Source organism: Macaca fascicularis, chromosome 20, assembly GCF_037993035.2.
Source record: "Macaca fascicularis isolate 582-1 chromosome 20, T2T-MFA8v1.1".
NCBI lineage: Eukaryota > Metazoa > Chordata > Mammalia > Primates > Cercopithecidae > Macaca > Macaca fascicularis.
Genome location: NC_088394.1, coordinates 29,660,982 through 29,685,344, shown reverse-complemented (window position 1 = coordinate 29,685,344; position 24,363 = coordinate 29,660,982). Strand labels below are relative to the sequence as shown.

General features: G+C 55.5%; 2 protein-coding genes across 7 annotated transcripts; both read right to left on the bottom strand.

The window, feature by feature from the left end:
* Positions 1-213: 213 nt before the first annotated feature.
* On the bottom strand, positions 214-5,957 carry TGFB1I1 (transforming growth factor beta 1 induced transcript 1). 4 transcript variants are annotated; one of them, XM_005591750.4, is made up of 11 exons: positions 5,287-5,957; positions 4,569-4,684; positions 4,391-4,443; positions 4,139-4,281; positions 3,877-3,964; positions 3,658-3,763; positions 3,356-3,550; positions 1,934-2,107; positions 1,568-1,649; positions 1,121-1,269; positions 214-863 (listed from the first exon to the last, which is right to left on the bottom strand). In XM_005591750.4, the coding sequence occupies exons 1-11, from the start codon at positions 5,321-5,323 to the stop codon at positions 597-599; spliced, it is 1,410 nt and encodes a 469-aa protein (XP_005591807.1). In that variant the 5' UTR covers positions 5,324-5,957; the 3' UTR covers positions 214-596. The 4 variants fall into 4 exon arrangements, with proteins under 4 accessions (XP_005591807.1, XP_045237606.1, XP_005591808.1 ...); XM_045381671.2 differs by having other exon boundaries at positions 5,900-5,957; XM_005591751.4 differs by having other exon boundaries at positions 5,922-5,957.
* A 5,397-nt stretch (positions 5,958-11,354) lies between these two features.
* ARMC5 (armadillo repeat containing 5) lies at positions 11,355-19,785 on the bottom strand. 3 transcript variants are annotated; one of them, XM_005591748.4, is made up of 8 exons: positions 19,681-19,785; positions 19,206-19,328; positions 18,202-18,727; positions 16,167-16,274; positions 15,279-16,065; positions 13,298-13,794; positions 12,538-12,670; positions 11,355-12,444 (listed from the first exon to the last, which is right to left on the bottom strand). In XM_005591748.4, the coding sequence occupies exons 1-8, from the start codon at positions 19,783-19,785 to the stop codon at positions 11,634-11,636; spliced, it is 3,090 nt and encodes a 1,029-aa protein (XP_005591805.3). In that variant the 3' UTR covers positions 11,355-11,633. The 3 variants fall into 3 exon arrangements, with proteins under 3 accessions (XP_005591805.3, XP_045237399.2, XP_065393243.1); XM_045381464.2 differs by lacking the exons at positions 19,206-19,328; positions 19,681-19,785 and having other exon boundaries at positions 11,355-12,462; positions 18,202-19,037; XM_065537171.1 differs by lacking the exons at positions 19,206-19,328; positions 19,681-19,785 and having other exon boundaries at positions 18,202-19,037.
* Positions 19,786-24,363: the final 4,578 nt, after the last annotated feature.

The window sequence follows — 24,363 nt, the reverse complement described above, 5'->3', positions numbered from 1 at the left end:
TGTACAGTCCTGCGCGGGTCGCCACCCTTTCCAGCCTCAGGCTCATCTGATACTTGAAGCAGGAAGTGCAGGAGTGGCTATCTGCAAGGGCTGAGGCTGCAGGTCCCGCTGCGGCCACAGGGCAGTGGCCTAGAGACGGCCGGGGACAGAGCCAATGCGGGGGCGGGGCGTTAGGGCCAGGCTCCCGCGCGCATTCAGAGACAGCACGAGGGAGACGTGGAATGCGTGTGTTTATGTAAGTAGAAAAAGTGCACAGAACAGTGAGGGTGCAGGGAGCAAGGACGCCCTGGCCTGGCCTCCGATTCGCTGGAATTGCAAGGACCCTCCCCCAGTCAGGGGGCTCCCTCAAGGGTGGGAATAGAGAGTGGAGGCTCGCACGGGAGCTCTCGTCTGTGTGCGATTCACTTTGTGGGCGTGTGGGTTTAGGTCTGGCTGGGCCTTTTCTGAACTTGACCCCTGAGGACTCAGAGTACCTTAGGGGCGGGGCTCTCCAGTGGGTGGGGCCTCACACTCTGAAAGCCAGGCCTCTGGGTCTGCAGGACCCGCTTTACCCGGAGGGCGCGGCCTCCGGGGGAGAGGGCGAGCCGAGCGGGCTGTCAGCCGAAGAGCTTCAGGAAGCAGGGCTGGCAGTAGGGCTTGCCGGCGCGCTCCTGGAAGGAGCCCTTGGTGAGCGGGCGCAGGCAGAAGGTGCATGTGAAGTGATCCGGGTGGAAGCGGCGGCCCAGGGCCGACACGCAGCGGCCGGTAACGGGGAGGCCACACGTGGCGCACAGCGAGCCGCGCCGTGCGTGGAAGTGGTTCTCGCACAACGGGCGGCCCTCGTGCTCGAAAAAGCTGCCTCCCGAGAAGGGCGCGAAGCATTCCTGGGGAAGGGAGGCCGCGAAAGAGGACAGAAAGGTCAGCGGCCCCCGCCAGACAACGCGCGTTACTAGCGGATAACGCCATGGGACCTCGCCGCCCTTCCTAGACGCGAAGCCTCCCGTCCAGTGGGACCCTGCCGGAAAACTCGCCCAACCCGAGGCTCCTAGCAGCACCTCCAGTGACCCGCCCCTCCAAGGCCCCGCCCCACAGCCCTGCACCCTTGACCCGCCCCTCCAACGCCCCGCCCCGCAGCGCGCACCCTGCAGACGAAACAGTCCGGGTGCCAGAGCGCGCTAAGCGCCGAGATGTAGTTATCCAGGATGGGACCCTGGCAGCCCTGGCAGCGCGGGGCGAACAGCTGCAGGAAGTCCCGGCGGCAGTAGGGGCGGCCCTCGCGCTCATGAAAACCTAGGAGAGGGAACCGAGTGGGCTGAAGGCAAAGGGTGCGGGCGGGACCGGGGACCCACAAGATCTGAGATCTGGGGCGGGAGGAGGGGCAGTCCGAAGGAGGCTTGGGGAAGGAGGAGCTGGGTCTGGGGCGGGACGGAGCGGGAGGGCTTGGGTCCGGAGTCTGTGTGGGAGAGGGCAGGGCTAGAAGAGAGCAGAAGGAAAACCATGGCCCTGAGGACTCCGGAGATCGGAGGGGCTGGGGCGAGACGTCGAGGGGACCCGCAGCTTTTAAGGTGGGAGTCAAGTTCACTCTCACCCTCATCTCCGAAGGGCTCCCCGCAACTGACGCAGCAGAAATGCTCTGGGTGCCAGTGAGTGCCCAAGGCGGTCACCATTTTCTGCAGGGAGGGAGAGGACACTCAGCGCGGCCTCCGTGCCTTCGCGCCTTCCTCTCCCGCGCGGAACCCGGGTGACTGGGCTAAGGCATGCGTGGGGGGAGAGGGAGAAGATCTAACTAGGAACGTGGGAGTCAGAAAGGAAGAGTGGAGTCCAAGGGGCTGTGGACATTGCCAAGGGGTAGGGGTAGGGTAGCGCGGGTGGGGCGGGACCCATGCTGTGGAGGCCCGTCCCACAGCTCTCCGGGTGAGACAGGGCGGGCTCAGTGCGGCCGGGCAGAGCTCACGTGTCGGATGGGCTGGTTGCAGAAGCCACATCTTGGCGAGAAGCGCTCAAAGTAGCACTCGGGGCAGAAGGGGGCTCCATCCTTCTCGAAGAAGCTGCTGCCTCCCAGGGCGGTGGAACAGCCTCCGCAAACGAAGTGCTCGGGGTGCCAGGCGCGGCCCAGAGCCGTCACCACCTGCGAGTGGGAGGTGAGGCGTGGTCAGAGCGGCTCTGACGGCCACATGCCCAGCGAGGCAAGGTTTACGCGGCGTTTTTCGAGTCCTCTCTGAGCGATCAGAATAAAGAATCCAGTGTTCCAGATCACGCAACCTGTAAGCGATGGAGATCCAGCTCCCATCTTCCACCTGCGCTCCAGGATTGACCTATGCATGAGGCACAGCAGGCACAGAGCCTGGAGCCCACAATACATTTAGGGGCCCATAAAAACGTTTTACTTATTTTTAAATCAGAGTTAAGACCAGGCTGGGTGGCTCGTGCCTCTAATCCTAGCATTTGGGAGGCTGAGGTGGGAGGATTACTTGAGCCCAAGAGTTTGAGACCAACCTGTGCATCATGGCGAAACCCCATCTCTACAATAAATAAATAAAATTAGCCGGGCGTGGTGGCGGGCGCCTATAGTCCCAGCTACTCGGGAGGCTGAGGTGGGAGGATTGCTTGAGCCCAGGAGGTCGAGGCTGCAGTAAGCCACGATGGCACCACTGCACTCCAGCCTGGGTCGCGGAGTGAGACTTCGTCTCAAAATAAATAAGAGGGAGGAAGTGAAAAATCAGTTTTTAAAAATTCAGAATAAAAAAATGAACTAGAAGAAAATGCTTTAATATATAATAATAACATACCCATCTTTATACCAACACAGGCATAAAAAACTATGTATTTTAATGGACAAAGGGATTCATGAAGATGAAAGTGCCTATGATTTACAAAAGTCACAATGCCACCCTCCTTTGCTGAGATGGGCAATTCTGGGCTAGGAGTCAGGTACTTGATCTAGCAGGGGGCACTAGGTTAAACCCTAGGCACAGCTGTTGTCAATCACATCTGCTCAGTCAATAAGCCAAGGACCAGTGAACCCAGTCCAGACTCTGATGGAGGAAGAGAGAGCCTTTGTAGATGCATAAGAGATGGTGAGTGGAGTCACTGAGTGTTTTGTGAAGATTGGATGAGATGAGGGTTTGTAAAGGAGCTGGCACAGTGCCTGGCACACAGTAGGACCATAATAAATGGTAACATGGTTGGAATTTTCACCCTACCACTAATCTGCTGTGTGGTTCAGAGCTTCAGTTTCCTCATCCATAAAATATAAGTAACAATGATACCCACTTCCCAGATTAACTTATTAAAAGGCAACAGCATAAAGCCCAGCTCCCACTAAAGATGGGTCTGTGATAGGTCGCTGCCTCCCTTCTCACAAGGCTCCACTTACTTGCCCAGCAATAGGTTTATTGCAGGAGCCACAGAGGCCCTTGGCCTGAGTGGGTACACCCCGGCGACTGAGGTCAGACTGCAGCAGCCCCAGCATGGTGTCTAGGCTGCCCTTGCCAGTCGGCTCCGGTGGGGACGGGGAGCCCTCGTTTGTGGAGCTTGCCACTGGTGGCTGGGTTGGCCCAGAGGCTGGAAGCTGCAGCGGGGAGGACATGAGAATTGAGTCAGCAAGGCAGCAGATGTGGAATTGTCTAGAAGGGGTTGGGGAGCCACAAATGGACACTGGCCCACTGCCCAACTCACATGGTTTTGAACACGGAAGTCAGAGAGTGAGGCCATCAGTCTATCCAGCTCCAGAGTGGCCGAGGTGGCAGAAGGCTTTGGGAGGCCAGGAGATGGGCTGGAAGGGCTGTGAAGAACATGCTTGTGTCATCTCAGAGCCTCCCAGAGCAATGCTCCCTCTAGTGACTCAGACATCCAGGACTAATCTCCTCTCAGCCCTGACAACAATGCCAAACTCACAGGCTGGGTCTTTTCTTGTCTTCAGACTGGTCCTCCTTCTGCTCTCCTGAAGCCACCTTGCTAGATGGGAACTGAGACATGATTTCATCTGGAGAGAGGGGAGGAGGAAGCTGCATATAGGGCTGTGCTCAACGCACCCTCCCACTTGAGGCTTTAGGTCCCTTTAACTGCTACTCTGGGAAGTGTATTCTTCTGAGTCTCTGCCCTGCCCTTCCCTCCCCTGCCCCCATCCCATCAAGGTCTCTCTCAGTCACCCTGGTACCTGTGATGTTGAACTGGGTGGCATTAAGTTCCTGAAGCAACCGATCTAGCTCACAGAGCCCAGTACCCAAGACACCGCTGGAAGAGGAGAATGGAGGGGCCGCCGGGGCTGCAGGCTTTGGGGACCGAGGCTTGCATACCGTGCTGGGAAGCAGAGTGGGAGCCTGGGTTCAGGGGTGGGGAATCCAAGCCTCCTCACCTGTACGGATGAGCCTCAGTTGGCCCCCTATGCCCTGGTTGCCAGACCCCTCACCTGTACAGATGGTCCTTGTCCCCCGAGGCTCCTGAAGACTCCCCAGACCCTGTCTACAGAGCGGAGACGCACAGGTGGGATGACAGGCCTGCACTCTGCCCCACTCAGGCTGAGATCCCCATACACTAGGCCGAGTCTGGCCCTAGTGGCTGCCCCAGGCCCCAACATCCGATCTCACCTGTGGCTGGTGGCCATAGGATGGGGGAGGGGTGAGAGGCTCTGCAGGGCGCTCTTTGGGAGCCCCTGACCTTGGCATGTGCGAGGTGGTAGTCTCCAGGTCAGAGAGCAGGGCGTCTGCAGGAAGAGGACATCAGGGAGAGAGACAGGGGTCACGGTTAGATCGGAAGATAAGGTTCCCAGTGGGTAGTACTGGAGAAGGACAGAAGCCATTATTAAGAGCAGAGGTCAAAGGGCCAGAGCCAGGCAGAGCACTGCTCAAAGGGTAGCAAGGAATATTTATGACCAGAATATCCCAGTTGCTCACGCTGGGAGCCAAGCACAAACCCAGCCTCCTGATTATTTTATTCTCCCCATCTTCTCTGATGCAGTCAAAATGGGCTCTTCAACCAAGCCAAATTTGGCTCCCCTCCAAACTGCTCCATTGGCCCAGTGCCTGGCCCCCAGCTTTCTCATTGGACGCTCTCTCTTCCGTGCTCCTTAACTCCTCCCCCTACCTACACAGGCCCCGCCCAGCCTAGCCACTACCAGGCCCCTGAGTCCCGCCCTGCGCTCCTCACTGGCGCTTCGCTGGGACCTGTCTTCTGATTGGCTGCTTCTCTGCGGTACCGCAGTTACCCCTACCGAGCAGCGCCCTCTACCGCCGGGGGCCGGAATCCCCTCTCTCCGGTGGAGCGCGCAGCCTTCCAGCCCCAGGGTCCGCAGGGAGGACGAGATACCTGGGTCCTCCTTTCCGGACAAGACACCACTCTCCATCCCTGCATACCGAGATCCGGGTCCTTTGAGCCCCTTCACTTCCAGAACCCAGAAGTCCTGCCTTCAGTCTTCGTCTCTGAGCACCCGCGTGAAACCCTGAAGCCTTCGCGGGCGCCTAGGCACTCCTGAGCTACTATTCTCTTCCTTCCTCCAAGGACCCGACCCTCACCGTGCTCAGGAGCCCTTAACTCCTCCTCTCCCAAAACCCTGGCGCAGGCAGGCCTTCTTTTTTTCTCCAAAACTTGGTGCCAGACTTTCCCGTGCCCTCTACTTTCCCGGTCCCCGGGCCGAGGCCCCTTTAACCCCTCCCTCCCCAGAGCCCCGCGCCCGGGCGCCCGCGGGCGCCGCACCTCCCGTTCCACCCGCCGCAGCCTGGGATGGAGGAGCGGAGCGAGGGAAGAAGGGAGGGAGCGGCCGGCCCGGGAAAGGCAGGAAGGGAGAGGCAGGAAGGGGGACGTGGAGTTGGAAAGGAGGCGCGGGCAGAGGCGAAAAGCAGAAGCAAGAAGACAGGGATGGGGAGATGCGGGAGAGCGACGGCGGGGAGGCAGATCTGGGCAGCGGTGAGGGGCCACGGACCCGGGGATCCGGCCCCACTCACCCAGATCCTCCATGGCGGGGCGCGGGCGGGTGGCGCGGGGCGAACAGGGCGGGGGCCGTGTCCGGTGGGGGCGGGGGGCGGGGGACGTCCGGGAGCTGGAAGCCCGGCCGTGACCATGTAAGGAAGCCGGGACCCGCTGGGATGGGGATGGGGGGGTGATGAACGGGGGAACCCGAGGTAGGGGCGTGGAAAGCAGGGAGCGCCCCGGCCCACCCGAGCCCAGCCCGCCGGCCTGCCGGGGAGGCGGCCACACCCCAGTCTTGGCCTCAGCTGCAGGGAGCCCCAGGAGGCCAGTGCCAGAAAGAAGTGGCTTCTCCAGACCAAGCCCCGTAGCCGCTCCCTAGGGAGACTTACAGACATGGACTGCGGCCCCCAAGCAGACACCCCGCACAGCCAGAGCCTGAGTCCTAGACAAGAGCCTCCCTGCCACCCATGCCATTCCTGGGAGACTTGTCCCAGACGGAATTTTTGAATTGGTAGCAGGAGAGATGTTCTAAGGCTCAGACCTCAGGTTCAGAGACCTTCCCATCGGAGACCCTGACAGATTAAATAGAGGCCCCAAGAGGCATACATACTAGACACAAAGAAATCTCAAGGACAGGGACAGACACAGTGAACCCACCCACAGACTCTACACTGGGACCTTCCCTCCAAGACTTGGTCATAGACACAGGTAAACTCGAACCCGGGCGCAAGCCCTTTGCAAATTCAGGGAAAACACTCGCAGGCAACCAACCCCCAGCCAGCCTGCAAGACAAAGCCCTTCCTCAACACTGAGGTGGCCCAGGCCTGCTCCCAAACAGCCCTTTCCCAAGTTACTGATGAACTCAGAGCAGAAAGCAAGACAAAGTCTCCAGCCACAAAGTAGCAAGGCTTCCCTGGACTGAGACCCTGAGAAACGAGGTGGAAACAAGAGGCCCTAGAGGTAGCTGTGGACAGACAACTGTGCGGCAGCCACTCTCTTGGACAGATCTGGGCACTGGACTGTGGGTCTCAACCCAGGAGCAAATCAGAACAACCTGGGGAGCTTTTTAAAATGCCAGACGGGAATAGTGGCTCACACCTAGAATCCCAGCACTTTGGGAGGCCAAGGCCAGCAGGTCACTTGAGGTCAGAAGTTCAAGACCAGCCTGGCCAACGTGATGAAACCTCGACTCTACTAAAAATACAAAATTAGCCATGCGTGGTGGCAGGCGCCTATAATCCCAGCTACTTGGGAGGCTGAGACACGAGAGAATTGCTTGAAGCCTGGAGGCGGAGGCTGCAATGAGCTGAGACTGTGCCACTGAACTCCTAGGCGACAGAGGAGACCCTGTCTCAAGAATAAAAAAGAAAAAGAAAAAAAAAATGGGCAAATGACCTGAATAGACAGTTCAATACGTTATATAAATAGCCAATAATTACATGAAAATATCCTCAACATCATTAGTCCCCAGAGTAATGCAAATCAAAACTACAATGAGACGCCACATCATACCTATTAGGATGGCAATAATAAAAAAGACAGGTAATTAGGCCAGGAGTGGTGGCTCATGCCTGTAATCCCAACACTTTGGAAGGCTGAGGTGGGTGGATCACCTGAGGTCAGGAGTTCAAGACCAGCCTGGCTAACATGGTGCAAACAGTCTCTACTAAAAACACACAAAAACTTAGCTGGGCATGGCGGCAGGCGCCTGTAGTCCCAGCTACTTGGGAGGCTGAGGCAGGAGAATCCCTTGAACCTGGCAGGTGAAGGCTGCAGTGAGCTGAGATTGCACCACTGCACTCCAGCCTGGGCAACAGAGCGAGACTCCATCTCAAATAATAATAATATTTTAAAGGCCAGGCTTGGTGGTTCATGCCTGTAATCCCAGCACTTTGGGAGGCCGAGGCAGGCGGATCACCTGAGGTCGGGAGTTTGAGACCAGCATGGTTAACCTGGTGAAACCCCGTCCTACTAAAAATACAAAAATTAGCTGGATATGGTGGCAGGCACCTATAATCCCAGCTAGTCAGGAGGCTGAGACAGGAGAATCACTTGAACTCGGGAGGCAGAGGTTGCAGTGAGCAGAGATCGTGTTAGCCTGGCTAACATGGTGAAACCCAGTCTCTACTAAAAACACACAAAAAAATTAGACGGGCAAGGTGGTGGGCGCCTGTATTTCCAGCTACTTGGGAGGCTGAGGCAGAAGAATACTTTGAATCTGGCAGGCAGAGGCTGCAGTGAGCTGAGATCGTGCCCTGGCACTCCAGCCTGGGCAACATAGCGAGACTCCATCTCAAATAGTAATAATAATAATATTTTAAAGACCAGTCTCGGTGGTTCACGCCTGCAGGCCGAGGCAGGCGGATCATCTGAGGTCGGGAGTTTGAGACCAGCCTGATTAACTTGGCAAAACCCTGTCTCTACTAAAAATACACAAATTAGCTGGGCGTGGTGGCAGGCAGCTGTAATCCCAGCTACTCGGAAGGCTGAGGCAGGAGAATCACGTGAATTAGGGAGGCAGAGGTTGCAGTGAGCAGAGATCGTGCCACTGGACTCCAGCCTGGGTGACAGAGTGAGACTCCGACTCAAAAAAAAAAAAAAAAAAAAACCTGAAAAAAAGAGGCATTTAACAAGTTTTTGTGAGGATGTGAAGACATTGGAACCCTCACACATAGCTGGTTGGAATGTAAAATCATTCACTAACTTTGGAAAATAGTCTGGCAGTTCCTCAGATGTTTAAACATAGAGTTATATGATCCAGCAATTTCCCTTCTAGATATGTAACCAAGAGAAATAAAAGCATATTCCACAAAAAAAAAACTTGTACGAGTATTCATAGCAGCATTATTCATAGTAGCCCCAGAGTGGAAACAACCCAAATGTCCGTCAACTGATGATTGAAGAAACAAAAGTGGCATATCCGTGTCTTAGTCTGTTTTGTGCTGCATCATGGAATACCTAAGGCTGGATAATTTATAAAGAACAGAGATTTCTTTCTTTGTGTTTTAGAGGCTGGGAAGTCCAAGGTCAAGGGCCCTGCATCTGGTGAGGGCCTTCTTTCTGCCTCATCCCACAGCAGAAAGTGGAAGGGTAAGACAGTGCAAGACAGGGGGTGGGGTGGGGGCAGAACCCATCCATTTATCAACTGTCCACTCCCTTGATAACAAACCTACTCATGCAATAATGCCATTAATCCATTCATGAGGGAAGAGCCCACATAACCTAATCACTTCTTGAAGTTCCCACCTCTCAACAGTTGCATTGGTGGTTAAGTTTCCAACACATGAACTCTGGGGGGACATGTTCAAACCACAGCAGTGCATAAAGTGAAACTGTATTATTCCTAATAAGAAGAAATGAGATGATATGGTGTAGATGAACCTTGAAAACATTATGCTATGTGAAAGAAGCCAGACACGAAAAATCACGCACTGTATGATTCCATTTATATGACATGTCCAGAACAGGTCATCTGTAGAGGCAAGATGTAGATTAGTGGTTGCCTAGGATTGGGGGAAAGGGAGTGTTATGGACTGAATGTTTGTGCCTCTCCCACTTTTATACATCAAAGTTTAACTCCCAGTATGACTATATTTGAAGATAGGGCCTGGCTGGGCGTGGTGGCTCACGCCTGTAATCCCAGCACTTTGGGAGGTCAAGGCAGGCAGATCGCCTGAGATCAGGAGTTCGAGACTAGCCTGGCCAACATGGTGAAACCCTGTATCTACTAAAAATACAAAGTTAGCCGGGCATAGTGGCACCTGTAATCCCAGCTACTTGGGAGGCTGAGGCACGAGAATTGCTTGAACCAGAAAGGCGGAGGCTGCAATGAGCCGAGATTGCACCACCGCACTCCAGCCTGGGTGACAGAGCAAGATTCCAAAAATAAAAATAAATTAAAATACTGATGCCCAGTCCAATGTGAGTAAAAAGGTCCCAGGCATCGATAGTTTTTCAAAGCTCTCTGCTTGGTTCTAATGCATAGCCTGAAAACCAGAGACCTGGACCAACACTCACAGAGGCTCAGAGACAGCAAGTGTCAACCTCAGCTGCCCAGAAGCAGACCTTGGCAGGCCCAGTGCAGCTCTCCCCAAAATCAGCCTGCCACTGAGGAGTCAAAAATCTGCAAGCCAATTATTAAAAAGTAAAAAAGCAACAGATGTTGGCATGAATGTGGAGAAAGGGGAATACTTATACACTGTTGGTGGGAATGTAAATTAGCTCGATCTCTATGGAAAACAGTATGGAGATTTCTCAAAGACCTACAACTCTATCATTTGACCCAGAAATCCCACTACTGAGTACCTACCCACAGGAAATCATGTAAAAGACAGCTGAACTCGTGTTCATTGCAGCACCATTCACAATAGCAAAGTCATGGACCCAACCAAAGTATCCATCAATAGTTGACTGAATAAAGAAAATGTTGGCTGGCACAGTGGCTCATGCCTGTAAATCCCAGCACTTTGGGAGGCTGAGGCAGGAGGACTGCTTGAACCTAGGATTTTGAGACCAACTGGGCAACATAGCAAGACCCTGTCTCTTTAAAAAAAATGAAAATGTGATACATATACACCATGGAATAGTACACAGCCTTAAAAAAAGAAATAACGTCCTTTGCAGCAAAATGGACGGAGCTGGAGGCCATTATCCTAAGTAAACTAACCCAGGCGCAGAAAAACCAAATACTGCATGTTCTCCGTTGTAAGTGGGAGCTAAGCAATGGGTACACAGGGGCATGAAGATGGAAATAGACACTGGAGACTCCAAAAAGGGGGCGGGTGGGTGTGGGGCAAGGGCTGGAAAATTACCTATTAGGTATAGTGTTCACTCTTAGGGTAATGGGTTCACTAGAAACCCAATCCCCCCAGTACACAATACACCCGTGTAACAAACATGCACATGTCCCTGAATCTAAAGCAAAATAATAGTTTAAAAAAAAAAAAAAGATCTGGAAGCCAGGTGATGGAGACCCTGCCTTGGAGACCAAAGCAATGTGAGCCCTTCCCTCTCCTCAATGCCAGCACAGGTCTTTGTCTGTCTCTGGGCATGAGATTCCCTCCACAGCAGGTCTTCCCTCAGATAGACAGCAGTAGGGCACATGGCCCAGGAGATGAAAAGGGAGCCAGAGAATGGGGACCCAAGATGGGCAACAGTCAGTAATGCAAAGGCCTTCAACACATCATCAGACTAACAGCATTCCCTCAGCACAACCCTTTCAGCCCCGAGCAAGGTCTGCGTGTCCAGTTGGGTTGCTGTGTCAGAGCAGTGAGGCCCTGACAGCAGGAAGCAGGCTTCCCCTGGGGCCCAAAACCACATCCTAAGCAGCAGCCTGGGAACTCAACCCTGTCCCAATACTTATTAAACTGTCACATGCAAGGGTGGTCTGTATCCAGACACAAAGACCTGAACAAGCCCCTGCTTGGTGGGCGAAGAAACAGAAGCAGACACACCACACAACACGGGTATCCAACTCCAAAGTGTTTAATCTCAACTCCAGAGGTCTGGGCCAGGCCAGGCACCTGGGGCCCTGGGCTGTTCTGCTTCTCTGCGCCCCACGCCCAGACCCTGGCCTTGGCTTCTCACTCCCGGGTCTTCAGATCGTCGTCATCCTGGGGTCCGGCTCCATGTTCTCACCGCTCCTCTATGACGACTCCTTCTGCTCAGCCTCCTCCCTTGCCAGTCTCAGGGAGGCTCCTTCACAGCCAATTCATCCTTGGGTCCCCTTCCCAGGGGACTTCAACAGTCTAGGCAGGAACCCTTGCCCCCAACTCGATCCCCATCACCACGGCCAGTAAAGCCTCTGTCAGGGGCCCTGCCTCTTCACCTGCTGCCTCCACAAGCCCCACCAGGGCCAGACCCCGCTTCCTCGGGCACTGCTCTGGCCCCAGTGTCCAGCGGGCACAGTGGGCAGCCAGCCGGGGCCGGCCCAGGCGAAACACCTCACCCACTGACTCTGGGCCACCCTGGGGTCCTAGGTGGATACGGCCCACGGCCTCTTCCAGCTCCTCCTCCAGCCCAGGCAGTAGGAAACGGCCAGCAGCCTCCAGTGCCTCCTCGGCCTCTGAGCCCAGCAGGGGCTGGCCTGGAGGGGGCACGGGCCCCAGGGCAGCCCCACAGCCCCGACAACCATGCAAATGATGCAGGATAGGCCAGGCTGCGCCAGGTGACAGGCCTCGCAGGGGCACCAGGTCCATCTGGGCTTCTGCAAAGCTGCCTGACAGCAGGGCCCGGAAGAAAGGGGAGGCGGTGGCTGAGGCTGCTCGCTGGGCAGGGAGCTGGAGGCCTGAGTCCAGCAGGAAGTGCAGGTCGGGAGCTGGGACAGGGGCTGGGCCCAGCAGAGGTTCATAGAGGCAAGGGGACGGTGAGTCTAGGTCCATGGGGACTGCCTGTGGGACGGCTGGGCTCATGGTGGGAGACACCAGGTCTTGGAGGCAGGAAAGGGAGTCCGCGGCAAAGAAGAGGAAGAGCGGGTGTGGGGCCGGCCGGGTCAGCGCCGCAAGGAGGAGCCGGAGGCCACCCTGCTCCAGGAGCAGCCGGCGCCACACAGAGGGCTTCCTACAGGGAAGAGAGGGCCTTTCAGAAGGTGAGAAAGGGGCCTGGGAAACAGCACTCCTCCCCAGCCCCGCAAGGCACCCACTTCCCACTCACCGGCAGATGAAGGGCAGGGTCAGCGCGCAGGCCACGCGGTCCTCAGGGCTCCCGGAGAGTAAGAGGTGCGTGAGGGCGCCGACCCCAAAGGGCGACTCAGCCTGAACCGTCAGGTTCTGCAGTAGCCTCTCCCCTGCAAGTGGAAAGCTTGTCAGGCTGGGAGCTGGGGTCTGAGACAGGACTCTGGGCCCATGAGATGAAGGAGGGTAAAACCTCTGGGTGAGAAATCAGGGCACTGAAGAGGCAGTGCTGGGCTTGGGACACTGGGAACCTGAGGTCCAGGACAAGGACAGAAGGTGGGACGGTCAGGGTGTAAGTCTGGGCCCCTGAAGCAGCCTGTGGTCAGGGCACAGCAGACAGGGCAGTTCCTGGCAGTGCTGGGGGTGGTGGTGAGGGCGGGGTTCACACCGGTGGGGTTCACAGGTCAGGGTGCCGGTGGGGAGCAGTCAGGACAGCGCTGAACCAATGGCAGAGCCAAGAAAGAACCACAGACCGGCCTGGATCCTGGGCGTGGGGCTGCATCTGGAGTTAGGGTATCTAGGCCCCAGGGCTTTGGCAGAGGACACAGCAGAATTCTGCCTGTGGGCCCATGGAGGGACCAGAACGTCCTGCTCCCCACCCCACTCTGGTGACAGGTTGTCTGGAGGACGGGCTGGGGAGGACGGGTGAGTGGAAAGGTGAGGTTCTGAGCCCCTGGAAGCCATGGGGGAGGACGAGGACTCGCACGGGGGCAAGGAGACGGGTGGGTGTGGGAACTTACCCAGCTCTCGGTGGCGGCTGTGGAGAGTGGGCCGGGCACGTGGTGCCGGCCAATCGTCGGGCGCCACCCCCAGCACCAGCCAGGCCCGCAGCAGCGCTGCGCCATAGCTGCGCACAAAGGCCTCCAGGCAGGCAGGGTTGCAGGTGAGGCGTGACAGGATGCGCAGTGCACGTGGGCTGGGCGGGCCCGGTGCGCCGGTCACATAGGTCAGCAGGCCGTACAGGGCCGGGCCGGTCACAAGTGCCCCGCTTGGGTCAGGGGCCTGGGAAAAGCGTGAAAGCAGCAGCAGGGCTGGCCCTTCGCGTCCCCAAGGCTCCTCGATGGCGGCGGCGGGGCTGCGGCTTGGAGTGCGCTGGGTGCGCGGTGACCGCAGCGAGGTCGGGGTGAGGACCGGGCTGGCCGGCTCCACAGGCTCCGGTGGAGGACACTGCTCAGGAGACCAGTCGGGGGAGATGTCATCAGGGCTCGCGGCATAGCCCTCGGAGATCAGCCACGACCTGTGGAGGGAAGAAAGGAAGGAGACTGAACCCAGTGCCAAGGTGAAGGGGCAGAGTCCAAGAGGCCTAAGCGGTCTTTTTTTTTTTTTTTTTTTTTTTTTTTTTTTTTTTTAAAGAAACGTGGTCTCCCTCTGTAGCCCAGGCTGGAATGAAGTTCTGGGATCCTGGCTCACTGCAGCCTTGAACTCTTGAGCTCAAGCGATCCTCCCACCTCAGCCTCCCAAGTAGCTGGCACTACAGGTGTGTGCCCCCACGCTCAGCTAATTTTTTAAATGTTTTGTAGAGATGGGTCTTGCTATATTGCCCAGGCTGGTCTCAAACTCCTGTGCTCAAGCGATCCTCCTGCCTTGGCCTCCCAAGGCGCTGGGATCACAGGTGTGAGCCACTGCATGAGCTAAAAGCTGTCTTGGAGGGAGGAAAAGCCAGGGGAGAGGAGGGTGGAGAAAGGGGATAAATGGAAGTGAGAGGGGATAGGACTAAAACCTCATTCAGCAATTACTGATGCCTGTCATGTGCCAAGCTGTTCTTTAGATGCTGGGTAGAAGCACTGAACAAAGTGCCTGTCCTCCTGGAGTTTATGTTCCAGTGAGAAGAAGCAGACAAGAAGTGAGAGTACCATAAGTTATGTTAGTGTGGGACCAGTGTAGAGTACAGGGGTCATGGAGAAAATAAAAAGGAAATAGGAAGCGCTGGGGGCCGGGCATGGTGACTCACACCTGTAATCCCTACACTTTGGGAAGTTGAGCTGGGAGGATCACTGTAAGCCAAGAGTTCAAGACCAGCCTGGGCAACAAAGCGAGATCCCCAACTCTAATGTTTCAAAAAAATAAAAAGAGTTCCTCAGCTTTCTTGTGATGCTTCAGCTCATGAGTGACAGTAAGAGAGTAAGAACTTGGACTCCAGAGTCCATCATCTTAATCTACGTATATCCCACCTCCCAGTGAACCTGTCTGGGGCCCAAAGTTCAAAGGTGCTGGGGTGGAACCAAGGTTAAAAGGTAGATCCAGCCAGTGCAAAGGATCACACCCGTAATCCCAGCACTGTGGGAGGCCGAGGCGGGTGGATCACCTGAGGTCAGGAGTTCGAGACCAGCCTGACCAACACGGTGAAACCCTGTCTCTATTAAAAATACAAAAATTAGCCGGGCATAGTGGCCAGCACCTGTAATCCCACTATTCGTGAGGCTGAAGCAGGAGAACTGCTTGAACCCAGGAGGCGGAAGTTGCAGTGAGTGGAGATGGCACCACTGCCTTCCAGCCTGGATGACAGTGAGACCCTGTCTCAAAAAAAAAAAAAAGGTAGACCCAGGGGAGTAGAGTGTGTTAGACAGGAACTGGCAGGTGGCTGTGTGGGAATCAGGAGTCTGGGTAATAAAAGTCTTATTCAGACAGAATGGGGGTGGAGGTAGTGAAGAGGACCAAGACAGACACAAACCCCACGCCACCACACTGCTCACCCTCCCAAGCCCTGAGGCAGGGACTCACCTGAGGCTCCGGAAGCTTCCACCCTGTGCCCGCTCAGGGGTCCTCTCCTCAGGGAAGTCCCAGGAAGCAGCTTCTCTTCCCTCTTCTTCCTCCTCGCCAGCCTCACCACACAGCTGCCCAGCCAGGAGAGGCACAAGTCCCAGAGCTTGGAGCCGGCCCAGGGCCCCAGTGTCATACAGAAAGCCCACAAGGGCAGCCACAATACGAGGGTGCCATGCGCTGGCACGAGGGTCCCGCAGCAGGCCTATCAGTAGATCCAAGCCACCAGCATCCCGCAGCCGGGCCCGGTTGATGGCCTCACGACACAGGAGGCACACAGCCCGCACCAGAGGCTGCTGGGAGGCTGGACTAGCTCCATTAGGACCCCGGCGCTGCCGAAGCTCATCTACCAGCACCTCCACCCCACCAGCATTGCCCAGTGCAGGCCGAATCAGGCCCTGGGCACACAGGTTGGCGAGGATCAGAATGGTTCCCTCGCGTACTACCCGCTTGGGGTGGGATGCCAGGCTGACGAGTGGGCCCAGTCCCCCACCCAGACTTAGCTGCTCAGCACAGGCCCGGGAGCAGCCTCGGCTGAGTTCCAGGAGGGCACGGACGAGGGCTGAGGTCAGTGCAGCATCTGGGGCAGTGGCTAGGAGCTCGGCCAGAGGGCGCACTGCTCCCTGCTGTGCCAGGGCCAGGCGGTGCTGGGGTGAGTCTGCCAGGTTGCGGAGGGCACGCACCACGCTCTGCAGGCACTGCGAGTCCTGGCAGGCTGTCAGGCTCTCCACAAGCAGGGGAACAGCACCTGAGGGCAGGAAAGAGGAGCACAGAGGGTGAACAAGGACAGACACTCAAGCCTTTCTTCCACTCCGAGCCCTAGCAGATCCCACCCTCACAGCCTCTCACCAGCACAGTGGATGTCCCCACAGCTCTCAGGTTCCATGGCTAAGTTCCCCAGGGCACGGGCCGTTCGGTTCTGGATGCTGTCTGTCTTCATGCACTGAAGAATGGTCACTGCAAGGAGAGTTTGGGCTTGTGAGGGTTCTACCCCTTACTGTCTCTCTCATCAGTCACCTCGAGAATGTGGCCTGAGAGGGCTGGGAAGGCTTTCAAAAGAGGCTAATGCTCGGCAGGGCACAGTGGCTCAAGCTTATAATCCTAGCACTTTGGGGGACCAAGGTGGGTGGGTCACTTGAGGTCAGGAGTTCGAGAACAGCCTGGCCAACGGGGCCAAATCCCATCTCTACTAAAAATGCAAAAACTATCTAGGTGTGGTGGTGCGCGCCTGTAATCCCAGCTACCTGGGAGGCTGTAGCAGGAGAATTGCTTGAACCCAGGAGGCAGAGGTTGCAGTAAGCTGAGATCGTGTCACTGCACTCCAGCCCAGACGACAGAGCAAGACTCCATCTCAAAAAAAATTACTAAATAAAAGGAAGAGGCTAACACTCGAGCTGGGTCTGGAGGGGTACACAGGAAGGTATTTGCCAGAAGCACAGTCGATGGGGGAGTGAGAAGGCATTTCGGGTTTGGAAGTAGGCTTTCCAAAGGCCCAGAGGTAAGATGCAGTGTCTGTGAAAGGCTTCAAATGTCAGGCCAAGGGATCAGGACTTGAATGTGAAGGCACTGGGTGCCACACAAGGGTTTTATGAAGGGGAGTGACATGATACAATCTGGCATCCATAGGGAGAATGCATTATGGGGGAAAGAATAGGAAGGGAGGAGTCAAAAGGCTATCATAATAGCCCAAGCATGAAAAGACAATAGCTTGAACCAACCCAGCTACCAGCATCACACAGCACAGAGGTACCAGTCTCTGGGCACACAACGGAAGTAGGGAGAGAGAGAAGCAGATAGATTCAGAAGACATTTAAAATGAAAAATAGTAGCTGAGTGATGGGGGTTATTTAATAACCAAGGCTCTTATCAAACATAGATGGTCCAGATGCATTTTATGTAAATTTTAAATACATTAATGCTTCCCTTTATCCAAAAAGTTAAGATGTCATCAAAACTAGCTTAATTTTGTGGAAGGCGGGTAGTGACATGTAAACTGCTTTCACACACTGCCACTAGGAGGCACCAATTTAGCTGGTAAACAGAAAAGCTTATGTTTTGCTAGGATTTGTTCTTACTGTGCTGGTTTTAATTATTTTTATTTATTTTTTCCTGCTTCCTAAGTGACTACTGGTTTGTTTAGTTTTCTAAAATATGAGGTCTTGTTATGTTGCCCAGGCTGGAATGCAGTGGCTATTCACAGGCACAGTCATTGTTCGCTGCAGCCTCTACTTACCAGGCTCAAGGGATCCTTCCGCCTCAGCCTCTCAAGTAGCTGGAACTACAGGCGTGTACCACTGCACCCAGCTTATGCTAGTTTTTAATAACCTGAAGTCCCCATGCTTAGAGTATTTGTATATTCGTACTATATTTGTACTTCGTTTTCTCCCCACTTTGATTTTCTGAGGTAGCTATCACTGTCCCATTTTACAAGGAATCCTGGCCTCAGAGGGGTTAGGTGACTTTTGCAGAACTCCCTTTCTGAACCACTACACCTTCCAGCTCAACAGTGGGACTTCAGAACCTTGCACAGGGCCGGACACATAGTGGGCACTGAATATCTGCTATGAACATCATAACTGGAGAATAAGAATCATCTGGAAAAGTCACCAAATAACCCTTTGGCCTCCGCTAGTCTAGCTTCGAAAGAAGTCCTCAAGAACCAATTCCTAGATAATGGCTGTAATTATCTGGTGTGGGAGGGCTCTCTCTCATCTAAAAAGACAGCAGTGACGTCACGGGGCACAACAGCTTGAGAAACAGGAGCGGTGCGCCATCACAAAGCACGTTATTCCAGGATATGACACAAAGAACTCCAAACTCCCGGCCCAGACAGCGAGCGAATTGCAAACCCAATCTTTCTAGGAAACGGAGGCGGAGCACTTACCCAAAGGGAGTATGCCTCCGAGTCTGCGCACTTCGGCCCGGCACGCCCCTTCCGTACAGCAATCGGCTAGGATGCTAAGCGCCAAGTCCAGCGTCTTGCGCAGGCGCACTGGCGGTGAAGGCGTAGACGACGGCACAGAGGGGGCGGGGCCCGATGCGGGGGCGGGGCTAGAAGCTGCTGACGCGGCCGAGGGGGCGGAGCCGGGGCCTGCCTGGGACGGGGCGGAACCCGCTGTAGCCGCTCGCCGTAGCAGCGCGAGTAGGGGGCGGAGCCCGCCGCGTGCCCGGAAGCGCTCGATTCCCCCCGCTGCCTTGATGTGGCGCGTGCGGAGGGCTAGGAGCGCGCGGCCCAGGGGTGTCTCGTTGGTAGCTGGGTCCTTTTCCCCACCCAGACCCTCCCCGGCCGCCGCCGCGAGCTGCGCGAGGCAAAACGAGAGCGAGTCCGTGAGGGTTGGCTTCGCAGCCGCCATCTTGGCTCGGGCCTCAGACTCCGCCCCGCTTCTCGCCGCTGATCCCAGGGAGCGGAACTGGAAGACAGAGGAGTCGCCGGGCACCGCCTCGCTGACGCTGTTTAAATAGCGCCGTCGCAGCGATGCAAGTCGGAAGTTGTAGTTCTCGACCCCGGAAGTCTGTCCTTGCAAGAAGGTGCGGCGGTACCCTTATCGCTGCGCAACCTGGGACGCGCCGGTAGTGCATGCGGGAGGTGTGGTCCGCGCCGAGCTTCGCACGCCTACCTCGGGACGCGCGGGAAACTCTTCCAAGGCCCTCCAGGTGGGCCGGAGCCTCCGGACAGCCCAGACGTCCGACCACGGAGCCTTCGTGCCGTGCTCCGCCCCCGGCGTGCACTCGGCGGGGACCGCCTTTCCTCCTCTAGGCTCGCTTCGCTGCCCCCCAGCGGTGGTGCGGCCCGGCCCCGGGACCGACTCCGAGAACCCCAAGCCGGGCCGAAAGTGCGAGGTCCTGACCGCGCCGCAGACGCGGGTTAAAGAAGAGGGTTAAACCTACCGAGAACGTTCGCTGCCTCTTCCTAGGGTGACGGGCTTGTGGAATTTTCCGTTTCCGGAGCTGGACCCCGGTATCCCGAGTGTCCTCCGCTCTGGACGTGGTCGTGAGCTCAGGAGCTGGCGTCTAGGAAACAGGGAGTTCTTCACCCGTAGTGCAGTCGGCTATGCCAGAAGAGACAAGGGAGAATCCGGACGGGGCGGGGCGGCGGGGGAGCGGGACGTTAGCATCGCGGGGAGCCCCCAGGTCACCCCTGGATTGCGAGGTGGCTCCGCCTGAGCAGCCCTTCCTGGTGTGGCAGGGGCAGCTGCCCGCCTGGAAAATGGTCAGGCTCTGGCCCTGGGGAGGAAGAAGCCTTTGCCAAGAGCAACCGTCTACAAGCCCCAAAACCTGCGAGTGCCGGAAGTGTGGGCTGACCACAGCCTACCTCCCCGGCTTCATTCACCGCCAAGGCAGCCACGCTGGTGACAAGCCTTACCGTTGTCCGGGGTATAGCAGAAGCTTCCGATGTGGCTCTGATCTGGTTAAGCACCACTGGGTACACACAGGTCAAAAGCCATACTCCTGCCCTGAGTGTGACCATCGCTTCAGCCCTACACCTGTGCCTTGTGTGGTAAGACTTTCAGCGTCACCTCAAACCTGATCCAGCACCAGCGCTTACACACCGCTAAAAGCCTTACTGCTGAAGGGACTGCGGAAAGAGCCTCAGGCTTAACTCCAACCTGTTGCAGCACCTGCGGTCCGCATGGGTGAGAAGGCCTCTAAATGCCTTGTTTGTAGTAAGAGTTTTGTGCACAGTTGGAATCTGCTGCGGCACCAGCACAGTCACAAAGTCCGGAAACCTGATGCTTGGTGATGAGTGTGGCCAGAGCTTCCGCCAGAGCTCCCACCTGCCTCGTCCACTACGCAGCCCACAGTTGCCAGAAGCCCTGCATCTGCCTGCAGTGTGGCAAGGCCTTAGCCGGAAGCTCCAACCTGGGCCAGCACCGGCGGACGCACCAGGGCGGCAGCCTCTGCCAGTAGCCCTGGCTTCAGTTTTAGCTGAAACTTCAGCTCTGACTCTGGTTCGGACCTCAAGGAAATGGAAGGAACCAGGTCTCTAAGCAGACCCCCTTCTGCTCCCCTAGGGCTGTTGATTTTAGAGCTAATGATGGGATTTGGTTGGGGCGGAGTGGGGGGTCTCCACATCTTTTTGCCCAACCCTTTGCCGAGTCAAGGAACCCCAGTCTGGGCTGGGCGTGGTGGCTCATGCCTATAATCCCAGCACTTTGGGAGGCCAAGGCTGGCGGATCACTGGAGGCCAGGGGTTCGAGACTAGCCTGGCCAACATATTGAAACCCTGTCTCTACTAAATAAAAAAAAGCAGGCGTGTTGGCTCTCACCTGTAATCCCAGCTACTCGGGAGGGTGAGGCAGGAGACTCACTTGAACCCTGGGAAGTGGAGGTTGCAGTGAGCGAAGATCGTGCCACTGCACTCCAGCCTGGGCAACAGAGACTGTCTCAAAAAAATAATAAATTTTTTTTTAAAGAAAGGAGCCCCAGTCTGGAAGAATCTGAACACTAGAGCTGTCTGTGATCACTGCCTTCAAAGAGCCCACCCAGCTAAGAAGGCTTAGGTTTGTTCTTTGAAGTTACAAAGGCAAAACGTCGACCAGCTGAAGGGAGACTTTTGGGATGGCAGGAGAGAGTTTTGGACCCAGCGTGGGTCCATCATGGACCCAGCTGCCTGCAGATTTGGCAGTAGCTGATGCAGTCGCTTCACAGCCTAGGGAGTGATGGGGTTAATCACACCTAGAACAACAGGTACCTCTTCCCAGAGGAGTGGGACCAGAAATCAGGCAAGCCCCGTGAGGAGTGCCGGGGCAGGGCATTCCTAACCTCCAGAGGGAACCATGAGGGAGCTTGTGTTCTGGCAGACGGGCCAGAGAATTTGAACTTGGGACCATTGTGTGAGCCCTGGGTGTGTGAGCCCTTCAAAAGTCCTCTCAGCACGTGACAACTATCGTTATGGGTGATACTATGGTGGTGGGACCCCCAGAACAGACCTGTATGTTGAGTTCAGGAGATGCTTTGTTGCATTTCTGGGCAGGAGCAAGAGGCCCCTTCCCCTTCCTTATCGCCTTCCCTTCCAAGTTCCCCAGGCTCCTTTCCTGCCACTCTGTCAAGAGAGGGAAGAGTGGTGAAGAGTCACTTGTGCTTGGACACTGGGGACTGAATGTGGCCCTTTTGCCTGGGCATTGCCGAAACATACATTTCTACTGGTAAAACGTTGTGTATGTGTGGGCGGCAAGCCACCCAGGTGCCAAGGCAAGAGACCGAGGGCACAAGCTGTTCAGTATAATAAAGAAAATATATAAAATAGGAATAGTTATATTAGATATAAATCATAGATGTGATTATATGTGAATATCAATCATTAGTTGTAGCAATTACTCTTTATTCCAATATTATAATAATGCTTGCTCTACAATCATAACCTAGGGAAGGCCAGGCATACAGAGCTAGGAGCTGAAGGGACATGATGAGAAGTGACTAGAAGACAGGAGTGCGAGCCCTCTGTCATGCCCGGACAGGGCCACTAGAGGGCTCCTTGGTCTAGCGGTAACGCCAGCGTCTGGGAGGACGCCCGTTGTCAAGCAGACCGTGGTCTAGCCCTAGCGTCAGTGTCAAGGAAAAGCACCTGCTACCTAGCAGACCGGGAAAGGGAGTCTCCCTTTCCCTGGGGAGTTTAGAAAAGACTCGACTCCACCACCTCTTGTGGAGGGCCTGACATTAGGCCCACCTGCAGTTACCTGGAGGCGTAACCATCTCCCTGTGATGCTTTGCTTCAATGGTCATGCTCCTGGTCCACTTTCATGTTCCAGCCTGTACAGCTGGCTCTGCCCTCTAGATAGCAGTAGCAAAATTAGTGAAAGTACTAAAATCCTCTGATATGCAGAAATAATGGCGTAAGCTGTCTTTCTCTCTCTCTCTCTCTCTCTCTCCCCCACCCCCACCCTCTCTCCCCGCCTTGGCTGCTGAACAGGGAAAGGCCCCCTGTCCAGTGGGCATGTGACCCACATGACCTTACATATCATTGGAGATGGCTCACACTCCTTACCCTGCCACCTTGTCTTGTATCCAGTAACAGTGCAGCCTGGCATTCGGGACCACTACTGGTCTCCGCGTCTTGGTGGTAGTGGTTCCCTGGGCCCACCTGTCTTGTCTTTTATCTCTTTGTCTTGTGTCTTTATTTCTATGATCTCTTGTTCTCCGCACACGGAGAGAAAAACCCACCAACCCTGTGGGGCTGGTCCTTACTGTATGTGGGAGCCGGGGGGAGGCTTCCCAAGCACCTACCTGTGCTCAGAGCAGAGACCAAGCTGTAAGGCCCTTCCCTTCCCTTCTAGGGGAGGGAGTTGTCTGTTTCAAGGACCTAATGCCCACCCCTGTGGGACAGTCCTACCATCAATCCAGGCATCTGGTCTGCTGCCCCCAAATTTTACCACCTTTTTTTTTTTTTGAGACAGAGTCTCACTCTGTTGCCCAGGCTGGAATGGCACAATCTCAGCTCACTGCAACCTCCGCCTCCTGGGTTAAAGCTATTCTCCTGCCTCAGCCTCTCGAGTAGCTGGGACCACAGGCATGCACCACAACGCCAGCCAGTGTTTGTATTTTTAGTAGAGAGTTTCACTATGTTGGCCAGGCTGGTCTCAAACTCCTGACCTCAAGTGATCCACCCACCTCAGCCCCCCAAAAATGCTAGGATAACAGGCATCAGCCACCACGCCTGGCAATTTTGCCATCTTTTATCAGGCCTTCTGTGTCTAGGATGCTACCCACATAGAGTAGAAGCTAAAGGGAAGGGATGTGAAGTGACCTCGCCCTCAGCTTCTAGCTCATGGTGTCAAGGCTTGTGTGACCTTAGACACGTCTTCCTCTTCTGAGCCTGTTTCTTCATCTGTAAAACAGGGATGGAGGTTGTGGTAAAGATGCCATGGGAACACCGCACATGCACGAAGCAGTTGGGCCAGGGATGACTCAGCAGACCTCAGTTTCCCTCTCCCTCCTGCCTAGAGCTCTGTTAGCAAGCATCATGCAGCTCACATGAGAGCTCCCCACTGAAGTTACAGAAATGAAGGTAGCAGCCTCAGTCCTTGGGTAGCTTGTTGCCCCTTGAAGGAAACATACTCAGGATCAGCAACAGCACAGAGTGAATGACGCCGGGGTGGCGAAGGGGCCTTTCCTGGGGCAAATGCGGGAGGCTTCGTGGAGATGACATGTAATGAACAGCACTCATCTCAGGCTGGGAGCAGCACATGCCCCTGGCAGAGGGTCAGTGATGAGATACAGGGTTCTTGACATCTTCCTCACCCAGGGCCCTTCAGGGAGTACAAGCCAGGGTTTGAGTGAAGGGCCTGAGCCCAGCACACGCATAGTAGGCACTCAATGAATAATTGTCATGATCAGGTCCTTTTTACACTGCTTACTAGTGGCCTTTAAGCCTCAGTTTCCTCAGAGTCGCCTTGAGTAAGTGTCAAGTGTTGTAGACCTCTGCAAAATTCGTAACTGCTTAGGTATGGGTAGAGTAGCGATGGAAGGAGGATTCAGAGACCTGTAAGCTAATTTCTCACATTAGGGCAGGTATTCCTGGAACCCCTCTCCTCTCCAATTGCATACAACAGGTTCTGACCAGAACAGGGAGGCAGGCCAGACTTCAGAAGCAGAGGGACGGGCTTAATCTAACAGGAGTATATCCCATGTCCTGCATGCACTGTACCCTGTGCTGGGTTTAGAAGCAGCTTCACTGTCCCAAGCTTGTGACCCAGTGTCCAAACCCGAGGTGCGAAACACATTAGTTTTGGCTGTGTGTGTGTGTGTGTGTGTGTGTGTGTGTGTTTTAAACAAGCCAAGATTTTTACTTTTTGAGGTTCCATTGTGTTGCCCAAGCTGGTCTGAAACTTCTAGGCTCAAGTGATCCCCCTGCCTCAGCCTCCCAAAGTGCTGGAATTACAGGTGTGAGCTACCACGCCCGTTTATTTATTTATTTTTATTTTTGAGACAATCTCACTCTGTTATCCAGGCTGGAGTGCAGTGGTGCAATCGTGGCTCACTGTAGCCTCAATCTCCTGGGCTCAAGTGATCCTCCCACCTTAACCTCCTGAGGAGCTGGGACTACAGG

Coding starts and splice junctions, on each gene's coding strand:
- TGFB1I1 (XM_005591750.4), bottom strand. CDS start 5,323: ATGGAGAGTGGTGTCTTGTCCGGAAAGGAGGACCCAG. Junction 3,965..4,138: donor CACCCAGTTCAACATCACAG/GTACCAGGGTGA, acceptor CCCTCTCTCCAG/ATGAAATCATGTCTCAGTTC. Junction 1,270..1,567: donor GGAGCCCTTCGGAGATGAGG/GTGAGAGTGAAC, acceptor TCCCTCTCCTAG/GTTTTCATGAGCGCGAGGGC.
- ARMC5 (XM_005591748.4), bottom strand. CDS start 19,785: ATGGTCACACTCAGGGCAGGAGTATGGCTTTTGACCTGTGTGTACCCA. Junction 12,671..13,297: donor CAGCCGCCACCGAGAGCTGG/GTAAGTTCCCAC, acceptor TTCCACTTGCAG/GGGAGAGGCTACTGCAGAAC. Junction 12,445..12,537: donor ACCCTGCCCTTCATCTGCCG/GTGAGTGGGAAG, acceptor TCTTCCCTGTAG/GAAGCCCTCTGTGTGGCGCC.